The 11,910-nt window shown below is 35.3% G+C and overlaps 1 protein-coding gene and 1 pseudogene across 1 annotated transcript; both read right to left on the bottom strand.

Annotated features, from left to right (window-relative positions):
- Positions 1-2,197: 2,197 nt before the first annotated feature.
- LOC114172253 (uncharacterized) lies at positions 2,198-3,623 on the bottom strand (annotated as a pseudogene).
- A 6,597-nt stretch (positions 3,624-10,220) lies between these two features.
- LOC146887102 (protein FAR-RED IMPAIRED RESPONSE 1-like) lies at positions 10,221-11,549 on the bottom strand. Its single transcript, XM_085672025.1, has 4 exons — positions 11,524-11,549; positions 10,463-11,425; positions 10,329-10,387; positions 10,221-10,240 (listed from the first exon to the last, which is right to left on the bottom strand). Exons 1-4 carry the CDS (start codon positions 11,547-11,549, stop codon positions 10,221-10,223), a joined length of 1,068 nt encoding a protein of 355 aa, XP_085528151.1.
- Positions 11,550-11,910: the final 361 nt, after the last annotated feature.

The following is an 11,910-nucleotide window of genomic DNA, read 5'->3' on the forward strand; positions in this document are numbered from 1 at the left end:
CATGCATATGAAGACAAATTTGTTGCACTACATAAGAAATGTCAGGCCTTGTAAGAGTAAGATATTGCAATGTGCCTACAAGACGTCTATAGTTAGTAGGATCCGTATAGGGAATGCCATTACATGCGCCAAGTTTGGGCTTCGTATCAACTGGTGTGGGACAAGGTTTGCAATTAGTCATCCTTGCTCTTTCAAGAATTTGTTCTGCATACTTTTGCTGTGAAAGAAACATACCAGTTGCATTACGGTTAACTGCAATCCCCAAAAAGTAACTAAGTGGACCAAGATCCTTCATAGCGAACTCAGTACTCAAGGATGACATAACTGATTTTCGAAAAGAATGAGAGGAGGCGATCAAGACAATATCATCAACATACAACAAAATATATTCAATATCAAAGTCCTTATGATAGATGAATAATGAATTATCATATTTACTATGATTGAAATCGAGCATGGTCCAATAATCTGCAAACAATTGGTACCAGGCACGAGGGGCTTGCTTGAGGCCATAGAGTGATTTCTTTAACAAGCAAACATATATTCAAGATGAGAGGAATCTTTAAAACCCATAGGATGATGCATATAAACTGTTTCATTGAGATTGCCATGTAAGAAAGCATTTTTTACATCCAATTGATGAATAGGCCATGATTGTGATAAAGCAATGCTCAAAACGATTCGAATGGTCGCCGACTTCACTACGGGGCTGAATGTTTCATCACAATCTACTCCTTTCATTTGTGACCTACCATCACCTACAAGACGGGCTTTATGCCGCTCAAAAGAACCATCAGACTTGTGTTTGTGTCTAAAAATCCACATAGACCGAATTATATTCACATCAGGGGGACGGGGTACTAACTCCCATGTCTTATTTTTAATTAGAGCATTATATTCATCAGTCATGTCATATATCCAATATGGGTCATGAAGAGCACTTACCGAATTTTTAGGCAAAGGTGAAATAGAGGTGGTGGTCAAAGCACTCAAATTATCAGGTGGAGGTCATATGGTGAGACCTGGGATTATTTAAGATGGGCTGATGGGTGGATGTCCGAGAAGAAGAAGAGGTAATGGGTGAGTTTGAAGGAGACATCGGTCGAGAGCTTAGGCTTGGATCTGTGATGGGTGCCATAAAAAAAAAGAGGGGATTGTAGTGTTGGAGTTTGTGGGACAGGTGTGCATAAGTGAGGAATGAAGTGTGGAGTCGTCACTTAAAGGTTCATACACAGTTGGAGATGGATCATGTATTTTTGAGAAAGGATATGTCTCATCAAAAAGTACTTGTCGAGAAATAATTATCTTTTTACTTGAAAGATCAAAACACTTGTAACTGCGATGGTTTGATCGGTAGCCTAGAAATGCACAAGGGGTGGATCGAGCTTGTAACTTATGAATTAGGGCAAGAAATAGAGGGTAGCAAAGGCAACCAAAGACACGAAGATGGGAATAGAGGGGATTTTTCTGATAGAGGATTTGCATCAAGGAACGATATCCTAGAACTTTGGTTGGGAGAATGTTTAGGAGATATGTGGCCATTGAAAGGGCATAGTGCCAAAAAGAAGGTGGCATGGATGAGTGTGCTAATAAGGTTCGAACAATGTTGTTAATTGATTTAATTGTCCGTTCAGCTTTGCCATTTTGAGAAGAGGTGTGAGGGCAAGAAAATCGAAATTGCATTCCATTTTGGCGACAGAAATTTTGAAATGGACTATTATCAAATTCCCTTCCATTATCACATTGGAAATTCTTGATATCTCTTTCAAATTGGGTTTTAATAAGAGTTTTAAAGGATTGAAAAATGAAAAAAACTTGTGATTTTTTAGAAATAGGAAAAGTCCATAAGAATTTGCTAAAGTCGTCAAGAAACAATACATAGTATCGATGGCCAAAAGAGCTAGATATAGGGGAAGTCCAAATATCATTGTGAATAATGTCAAATGGTAATTCAGTGAATGAACAAGAGGCATGAAACGACAATTGCACATGTTTACCAAGAGGACAAGATGTGCAAAAATTGTGACTGTTTTTATTACAATTAATAAAATTTTGATGACGAAGAAAACTAGTAGCTCCTGGATGGCCTAAACGATTGTGCCACAAATTGGGAGACAGAGCAATAAAGGCAGAAGGAAATGTTAGTGGAGATATGGCCTGATTTTTGGGAAGGATGGGATAGAGATCCCCTGAGCTGTTACACCTCATTAGATGGTTCCCCGTTCGCAAATCCTTCACAGAAAATCCAAAAGGATCAAACTCAATAGAAACGAAATTGTCACTTGTAAATTTTCGAACAGATACAAGGTTTTTAATGAGTTTTGGTGCATGCAACACATTGTTTAAGTGTAAAGATGGGTTGGGTGGGGATAGTGTAGTGCTTCCATGACCACAGATAGGAATTAAATGACCATTACCAACAACAATATTATGATTTTTGCTCGAATAAAAATAAGAGGAGAGTGTACCTTTATCTGTTGTCATATGAGAGGTATCACCAATGTCCATGTACCAATTCTCATCCGGTGGAGAGAGGGTAAGGGTATGCATATCCGCATTAATGTTTGTAGGTGTGTTCGCAACAGGAAGTGGTGCTACTGATGTATTGTATGCTTGTTGTGGTGGTCGTTGTCCAAGAATACCAGTTTGACGTGGAGGTCGAGGTTGCCACGAAGTTGTTGGATAAGGACAAGGAGGATGGGCCCATCCAGCCCAGTGATTAAAGAAGGGATGAGGATATGGTGGGTAGGCTTGGTATTGTGGATGCTGGTGTGCTGCACCACCTCGTCCAGCACTTGCACCTCCGCCACCGCTGCGTCCGCCTCTACCATCGCGATTGTTGTTGCCTCGACCTCGAGTGGGTCGCTTACCTCAGTTTGTATTATGACGTCCTAGTGAAGGAGTATTGTGAGTGGTATATGGTTGTGACTGTGAGGGGGATCCATCATCCACAGTTAAAAGGGCGGTGGAACCAGATGCACGAGCTACTCGCTCCTGAATCATGGTTTCTTCCAACTTCAATCGAGAGCATGCGATAGCAAAACTGGGCAAGTTATCCTTTTGTTGCATAACCGTGACAAAACCAGCATAGCCTTCAGTTAAGCCAACAAGCAAGCGGAGTACTAAATGTTGATCTGAAACAGGAGCCCCAACATTGGATAATTGGTCAGCAAGAGATTTAAGTCGATTGCAATAGATGGAGGTCGTTGAGAAATATGCCAAACTCGTGTTTGTGAACTGAGTTTCAAGATAGACTGTCCTAGAGTTTTTGTTATCTTGAAATAAGTCAGCGACATGTTGCCAAGCATTTTCGGCAGAGTCATCAGCCACAAGTATCGATGTGAGAATATCAGGAGAAATAGTGGCATAAATCCACTAGAGTACAGCAGCATCAAGGCGTGTCCATAGTGAGAGATCAGCGGCCTTGGTTATTTGGTACTCTACTATGGCTGTTTCATCCATGGGGGGATGATTTGTTCAAGCACCGAATGAATTTTGGCTTGAACCTTAAATAAGGTTGCCCATGAGTGATATTGGCTCGTTTCCATGTCCAAGGTAATAGGAATAAGATGCTTCACGTTGGTGACAGAGAGGGCAGAGTGATATTTGGAAGTTTCAGCCATTGATGGGCAGCAGTAGAAGGAAAAAAAAATTGGTTGAGAAGGAGAAGGGAAGTGACGGGTAGGTTTATTAGGATTGGAGGAAGGTAACCTAATCTGATACCATGTAGGAAATCATCCATGCTTTTCATATTCATTGATAAGGAATATATACAAATTACAAGCTATAATTTAGGCTAACTAATGCTGCAGAATATACTCAAAATAATAACAAATTATTTGGCATAATAATATCTATCAGTGCGTGTGATTGTTTTGTCTGATGGAGGGGGAAGAAGATGAGGTGGTTCGGTGTGGTGGGCGAGGAAGAGGATGAAGGGGTGGCAGTGGTTGCACGAGGTGGTGGCTGTGCTTGGACGTGGTGGGGTGGTGATATGCACCGGTTAGCTAACCGGTGTTGCTGCAGTGTGTTGAGTGATGGCACCGGTTACGTCATCGGTGCCTTGTTTATTAAAGGTGCCTTGTTTATTAAAGGAATGACACTAGTTACAACACCGGTGTCGTTGGATTTTTTTTTACCTTTTGTTTTGGTTTTCTGCAGGTGGAGGAGTTGGTTGCAGTTGCTGGAGTTGCCGGAGGAGCTATGTGTTTGTACTGGTGGTGAAGGTGGTCGTCGGAGCTGATGAGTTATTCGATGTAAGCAATGCTCCTTTTATGCTACTGCTGGACACATTCAACTCTCATGGCTCTGCTGTTGCTACTGTTCTTCATGCTACCACTCTCAATTTTTGCATCTGGGTCTTGAAGTAGGTTTATGCATCTGTGCTTGGTTTTTAGTTGCCATTTAGTTATTGTTGATTAATTTATCTGTTCATGCCCCAAAATATATTAATGCCTACTTCTTTTTGGCCTTTGGTTTTTGTTTTCCCCTCATTAACATCAGTTTCACCTAACATCTAATATAATCAGTCCTTTGTGCCATTGAAAGTGGCATTTGTTAATTCTTTATTGTTTATGATTTAATCATTTTTCTTATTTTCTCTATTGCACTTACAATTACTGTTTAGAAATTCGAAGAGGAGAAGGGTAAGTGTCTCTTTCAATTTTATTTTTATTTTTGAATTAATTTTAATTATTTTTATGATTAAAATTAATTAATTTAGAAATTATTTTAACAATATCAATTCAAAAAATGCATCTCTTTTTACACAAGAGTATTATGGTAACTTAATAAATATATCTATTTTAATAATTAATTTTGTCTATCACATAAATCAAATCTTTCACTAACTTTCATAAAACTTATCTCCTAATCCACTCACTTTACCCTTTAAATCCACCCAAAAAAACACAAAAATCCATCAACCCAAATCTACACAAATCCATCTTCTCACTCTCCCCATATCCACTCCCCCATAGGAACAAAGCCTAAGGGTGTGTTCGGTTCGTAGGATAGATTTAAGGGAGAGTGTGAAGATGGATTTGTGTTAATTTGAGTGGATGAATATGTGTGTTTTTTTAAGGGGATTTAGAAGGTAAAAAGAGTGAATTTGGAGATGAATTTTGTAAAAGTTAGTGACTAATTTGATTGATGTAATAGATTAAAAAAAAGTTTTAATAGATAAAAATTTAAAAATTACTAAAATATCCTTGATGGTAAAAATAAAATTAAATGATAATTAGATGAATTAAAAATATTAAAATTTAACAATATAGTAATTATCATTAATTATTATACATATTTATATATATATATATATATATATATATATATATATTATTATTATTATTTGCTTTTTAAAAACAAACATGGTCCAAAGGAAGTAAAACCATAATACTCTGCAATGAATTTGGAAGACCCATTAGTTTAATAAAAAGTGTACTTGAACTATCATGGATCGAATCCACTCTCACATTTCCTCATGGATTGGTTCCGCCCAGGGGAGGATCTTCCTAGGGTCTTAGGGGCAGGGAGGGGACATGCCACACCCCCCTGCCCCCCTCCCCCTCAAAATTTTTAAATTTATATATATATATATATATATTATAAATATATTTGAAATTTTTTAAATTGTAGGTAGTATATTTTAGGAATTGATGAAAATTAAATTGTGTATTTTTTTTTTTATAAAACACAACATTTAATGTTAATAGATAATAAAATATAAAATAAAATATAATAAAGAATAAAAATATTTCGGTTTAATTTATTTTTTGTCCCTATTTTTGTCTAAAAACTGACACTAGGATTATGTTAATTACACTAACAAAGAAAACCATCCATACTAAGAGTCTCAATTTTAACGAAAAAGTTATTGATCCGTTTTAATAAATTTAACGAAATTTATCGTGAAAGACCAAATTGTATTCGTTTTTCAAAGATCGGGATCAAATTGAGATAAATAACTTGAGGACCAGCTTAACATTTTTAAACGAAAACATGAATCAAAAGAGCAATTAAACCAAATATTTATTAAGATAAATTTTATTTTCCTTCTCATAGTCTTTTTAGTTCTTCACAAATTGTAATCATCTCTCACTCTCATATTTTCTTCTTATTTTTGAAGACACAAATTCATTATTTTTGTTCTCATTTATCCTATTTCTTTCTTATCTCTTGTCTCGATAACGAAAACATTACTTTTTATCTCATAAGTTTTTTGTATATTCATTTTCTTATGAATATAGAAGAAATATAAATAATGTATTATGTGTTTTTTCATAACAAATTTTTAATTGTGACTTGACTATAATATATTTTTCTTTTGATAATTACATGTTTTAATTTTTTGTTGTATTATGATAAATTATTTTTTAATATTATTTACAACGAAGGTATATTGACAAAGAATAAAAGAATAAATTCATTTGTTAAGAGTGATAAAAAAGTAACTATTGATGAAAATAAGATAGACTCTCCTTCTTCACATCTTTGAAACATTATACTAAAGATCAAATTGTTAAGTTAGAGAAACCATTTTTTGAAGCATTATACTAATGATTGAATCTAATAGTCTCAAAATTATATTATTTTGGCTCCTCCAATACTTTCGGTCAAGATCCGCCACTGGTTCCGCCCTCATGGGATCGGATCCCTCTTCATCTGATTCCATCAACCGCACACATGCACATACAGAAAACATATTTAATTTGAGGGTAAAAATGTATTTAAACAAGTATCCATCTCAAATGACCTCAACTTAACCGAGACGGCAAAATCAATAGATCCCGCAAATCGTTACCTTTTCTTACTCTCCAATCCACTTAAACAAACACATATCTGACCTCTAATCCATAGTTGCCATTCTCTATGAATAGTTACTCACCTTTAAGTAAGCATAGCCTAAAAGTCTCTTACTAAAAGTACCCAAAAAAAAAAAAACACGGAGACTTAAAAATTGATTACAAACTTTTATATATTATCATTTATCACCCAACTTGGTACACAAAGTAATTTTTTATTATTTTATATTTTTTTCAAATAAAATACTACTACTTTTCATATTAAATATTTTTTATTTTCTTACGGTTACTTTTAACTTTATAATGAAAGCTATTTGAATATGATTACAAAAACGTTCACTAAAATTTACATAATTTATGAGCATTTTATGTATGATAAAATAGTTTTACATCCCGTATATATATACTTTTGGTTAAAATATTTTGGTCCCAATTTTCATCAAGTTTTGTCAAATCAATCTTAATTTTGTTTTTATTCTCAAATAAATCTTAGTTTTCGTCAATTGTGTTTAATTTGATTTTTTTTAACAGTTTACATAATTAACGGTCATGAATAATGATAGTCACCTGTCACTTCGTGATGTTTTTGTTTTTTTTTAAATTTTTTTAATTATTATCGTTTATGCATATTTTGAGAATTGAAGTGAATTTTCATTTAATTTAAGAATTTGAAATAAAATAATTTTGTTTTAATATCACAAAATAACAATAATGGGCTCATGAATTCACATTTTACTTAGTTCTATAAATGAAAAAAATAATTAAGGAGGCACATGTCAAAATGTTGAATTTGTTCAGATGAATATCTTGAAATAAATAACCAAAGTTTTATTAATGAAAATCATGCAAGTATATTATTATCATAATACATAGCAAAAAAATGTGTAAAAGAAATTGAATTTGAAAATTTTTATCCAACAAAAATCTGATATGATATGATCGCCGCCTGTAATTGTTCCAATAATCAATATCACCAAACGTATCATATAGAACTCTCACACACCCAAATGAAAATAATATGATAACTGAAACCATAAAATCGAAACAAAATACAATCAAGGCCATGTTATTCTGTGAGACTCAAACAGTGAAATTAAGCATCACTAACAACTAAAACACATATAAGTCATAATTTTAATGGAGTCAAATAGTGAGAACAAGGTTATTGAATTTATTCAACAACCACCATGATGTAGAGTTAGAGAATTAGACGATGACACCATGATAGAGACCACAAAAGAACATTTTCACTTTCTGATTTGAACTACATTCTCATCTGTAAGGAAAATCATTTGAAAGTGTTAAGATGCCTTGAATGTTATGTTGTCCCTTCATCTTCCTTACTTCATATATTTATGATATAGTTATGGGTTGTAATGAGGTTTAAAGGGGCTGTTATTTTTTACACTTTTATAAGGCTAAAAGGCATCTGTATCATGTATCTCTCTATCATTATTCAGAAATAAGAAACTCTTGAACTGCCCCGTGGACGTAGGTCACATTGACTGAACCACGTAAATTTGTGTGTCTTCTTTTTCTCTTAATCTGTTTCTTTTCATCTTGGCATAACAAGTGGTATAAAGAGCTCTAGGTTACACTAGGGACCTACTCTGGAGAAACGCAATGTCTTCGTACAAATTCGATATTGATAAATTCAATGGATCGAATGATTTCATTTTGTGGAAATTGAAGATGAAGGCGGTTCTGGTGCATCAGGGGTGCGCTGCAGCACTAGAGGGTGCAGATCAATTACCAGCGACTATGACAGATGATGCGAAGAACTTGATGTTGGAAAAAGCACACAGTTTGATTCTCTTGAGTTTGACTTATGAAGTTCTGAGAGAGGTGGGTGAAGAGACAACAGCTGCAGGGATGTGGACGATGTTGGAAGATAAATTCCAGAAAAAATCTCTAACCAATCGGTTGTATTAGAAACAACGTCTCTATACGTTGCAGATGTTTGAGAATATATCTGTGAGAGATCATCTTGATAACTTTAATCGAGTTATCTTGGATCTACAAAGTATTGGAGTTAAAATTGATGATGAGGATCAAGCTATTATTTTGTTATGTTCTCTGTCGAAATCATATGAAAATTTTATTGATACTATGTTGTATGGCAGGGATAGTATTACTGTCAACAACGTGAAAGACAATATGCTCAGATGAAGGAGATGGCGGAGATGTTTTGACGGTCAGCACTATTGGTTCTGCTGATACATGGGTCATGGATACCGGTGCTTCTTATCGCATGACTTTTAACAAGGAGTTGTTTAGTTCATTTAAAGAATGGAATGGCAGTGTAAAGTTGGGTGATGATGAGGAGCTTGGTGTGAAGGAAGTGGTGCTGTGCAGATAAAAATGTATGATGGCATTGTTAGAACGTTTGATGCTTGGTATGTTCCTGGCTTGCAAAAGAACCTGATCTCTATTGGTACCTTAGACAAACAAGGGTACAATTTTTCAGGAAAAGATGGACAAATTACAGTTTCCAAAGGTGCTCTGGTTGTCATGAAAGGAAAGCTACAACATGGAATTTATGTTATGCTTGGCCATTCCTTTCAGGGAACGGTGTCTGTATCCCACTCCTTAGAGCAACATGTTGATAATACAGAATTATGGCATCGTAGATTGGGTCATATGAGTGAACGTGGTCTTGCTGTGTTAAGTAAACAAGGATTGTTGGGTGGAGCGGTGACAGGGAAATTGAAATTTTGTGAATCTTGTGTTATGGGTAAAAAACGCAGGCTGAAATTTTGTCACAGTAAGCACACTTCAACTGAAAAATTACAATATGTTCATTCTGATTTATGGGGTCCTTCCCCTGTCTTGTCTCATGGAAGATGCAGGTATTTTTGACCTTTATCGATGACTACTCTAGAAAGGTTTGGGTGTATTTTTTGAAGACCAAGGATGAAGTGTTTGGACGGTTCAAGGAGTGGAAGACTATGGTTGAGAAACAGACTGGGAAACAAGTCAAGACTCTAAGAACAGATAATGGACTGGAGTTCTGCAATACAGAGTTTGATGATTACTGCAAAGAAGTAGGTATAGTCAGGCACCTTACAGTACGACATACACCACAACAGAATGGTGTCGCTGAACGAATGAATCAAACACTACTTCAGCGTGCTCGGTGTATGCGTTTAAATGTTGGTCTCTCAAAAGAATTTTGGGCTGAAGCCGTTAATACTGTTATCTATTTGGTGAACAGGTCTCTATCTACTGCTATTGATTTAAAGACTCCTCAAGAGGTATGGTTTGGTAAACCTTCTAATTATTCTGGTTTACGTATATTTGGTTGTCCTTCTTATGCTCACGTGAATGATGGTAAATTAGAGCCTAGGGCAATGAAATGTATATTTCTTGGGTATCCTACGGGTGTCAAAGAAATATTTCCCACTAATCTTCTATAACTCAATGCCTTGTAAGAGTCACTGATCAGATTTATACTTCTTTCAAAAGACGCTTTAATTTCGTTATGTTGCAAGATAATGACGTTGTGAATGCCATCCCAACACGAACAAAGGTCTCCCATACTACTGCCAAGAACTTTCTTCAGACTCCAGTGAGCAGACTCAACCCTAGTACAATTTATACAAGGAAATCATATAAACCATTAATAAATAAATTTAATTAATAGCAAAATGCAAATATACCTGTTTGATGTTGTATTCCCCAAATGCATAACTTTGTTCGTCCATGCCTTCACAAAGAATTTCTTGTAAGGAATGATCCACGAGTCGTTAACATATTCAAAGAATACAGGCCACGGCTGGCAAACAAGCTCAAGACGATGAACACACTCCTTAAACTTTAATTCATCTTCACAGTCCATGAAATTCTCCCAGGCTTGAAGTACAACATCCCATGCGTCAACAGAATTTACTAACATTTTGCACTTTGCCTGCACATTTTTTTGAATGTGGAAACGACATAGAAGATGATAACACTCAGGGAACACAATGCCAACAGCATTCATTAGAGCAAGATCCCTATCAGTTACAATGACTTGTGGACCACCCTCGCACGTCATAAACAGACCTCTGAGCCTTTCAAGAGCCCAAATGAAATTATTTTGCTTCTCACTAGATAAAAATACAAAAGCGGCTGAGAAAGTTAATCCTGTTGAGGTCACACCAACAATCTCAAGTAATGGCAACCGATATTTGTTGGTTTTATAGGTACTATCCATTAAGAACACAATATTGAATGAATTTAACAACTTCACAGCATCAGGATGGGTCCAGAACAAATCGCTAACCACATCAGATTCATCAAGACATCTACTAAAATGGATGTAGTGATCACGTTCCAACATCAACATTAACTGTTGTAACTCAGTTCTAGAACCTCTTATTGAACGTTTGTACCTATATCTTGCATTATACACTTGCTTCAGGGTTGTAACATTACACTCATCTTTTTCTTTCAGGGTGAGAAGTATATTTGCAGGTTTGACTTGACTTTTAGTCATATCAACAAGCAATGACTGTTCAGTAGACTTCAACCTACCAGCATAGGGGTGACCAACTAGAGTAGATGAGACATCGTGATTATGGTAACCACATTTTACGTTCAACACCCATCCCTCCCCTTGAGAGATGGGTCTCCCTCTCAATCTAAATGGACAATCACATTTTCTTGTCCCAAATAAACTCAGTTCTGCATCAGACTTGTATTTTCTATATTTTCCACCTCTTTCACAACCTAATAATACATGGGTCTTTCTTCCTGGTTGTCCATTATATTTATCTGATCTTAGAATAATGACAACAAATCCAAGATTATAAGCAACCCCTCTAACCCACTTAATCAAATCTTCATGTGTTGGGAAAATATCATCGGTTGTAAAATGAGATGTATAATCTTGTTCGCAGATATCATGAACAAAATCAGAAAAGTCCGACATGAGACTACAATTTAGTTGAGAATCCGCTTGAGAATCCAAGAAACTCAAATAACTAAATTGATGATCTTCCATAATGAACTATAATAAAAATAAAGTATTTTAATACGTAAATTACTCATCGAGGGTAACCACATAATACATAAGAATATTAAAAAATAATGCAATTAAAAAAAATGCATAAAGAATGCAAGACGA

This window comes from Vigna unguiculata, chromosome 4, assembly GCF_037176805.1.
Source record: "Vigna unguiculata cultivar grain cowpea cultivar isolate G323 ecotype 2 chromosome 4, ASM3717680v1, whole genome shotgun sequence".
NCBI lineage: Eukaryota > Viridiplantae > Streptophyta > Magnoliopsida > Fabales > Fabaceae > Vigna > Vigna unguiculata.

What these genes read in the sequence shown, in the direction of transcription:
- LOC146887102 (XM_085672025.1), bottom strand. Translation starts at nt 11,549, where the DNA reads ATGGACAACCAGGAAGAAAGACCCAT. An exon ending in GGGAATACAACATCAAACAG is followed by an intron (nt 10,388 to 10,462) that starts GTATATTTGCAT and finishes AAATTGTACTAG; the next exon opens with GGTTGAGTCTGCTCACTGGA. An exon ending in CAGTAGTATGGGAGACCTTT is followed by an intron (nt 10,241 to 10,328) that starts GTTCGTGTTGGG and finishes AAATCTGATCAG; the next exon opens with TGACTCTTACAAGGCATTGA.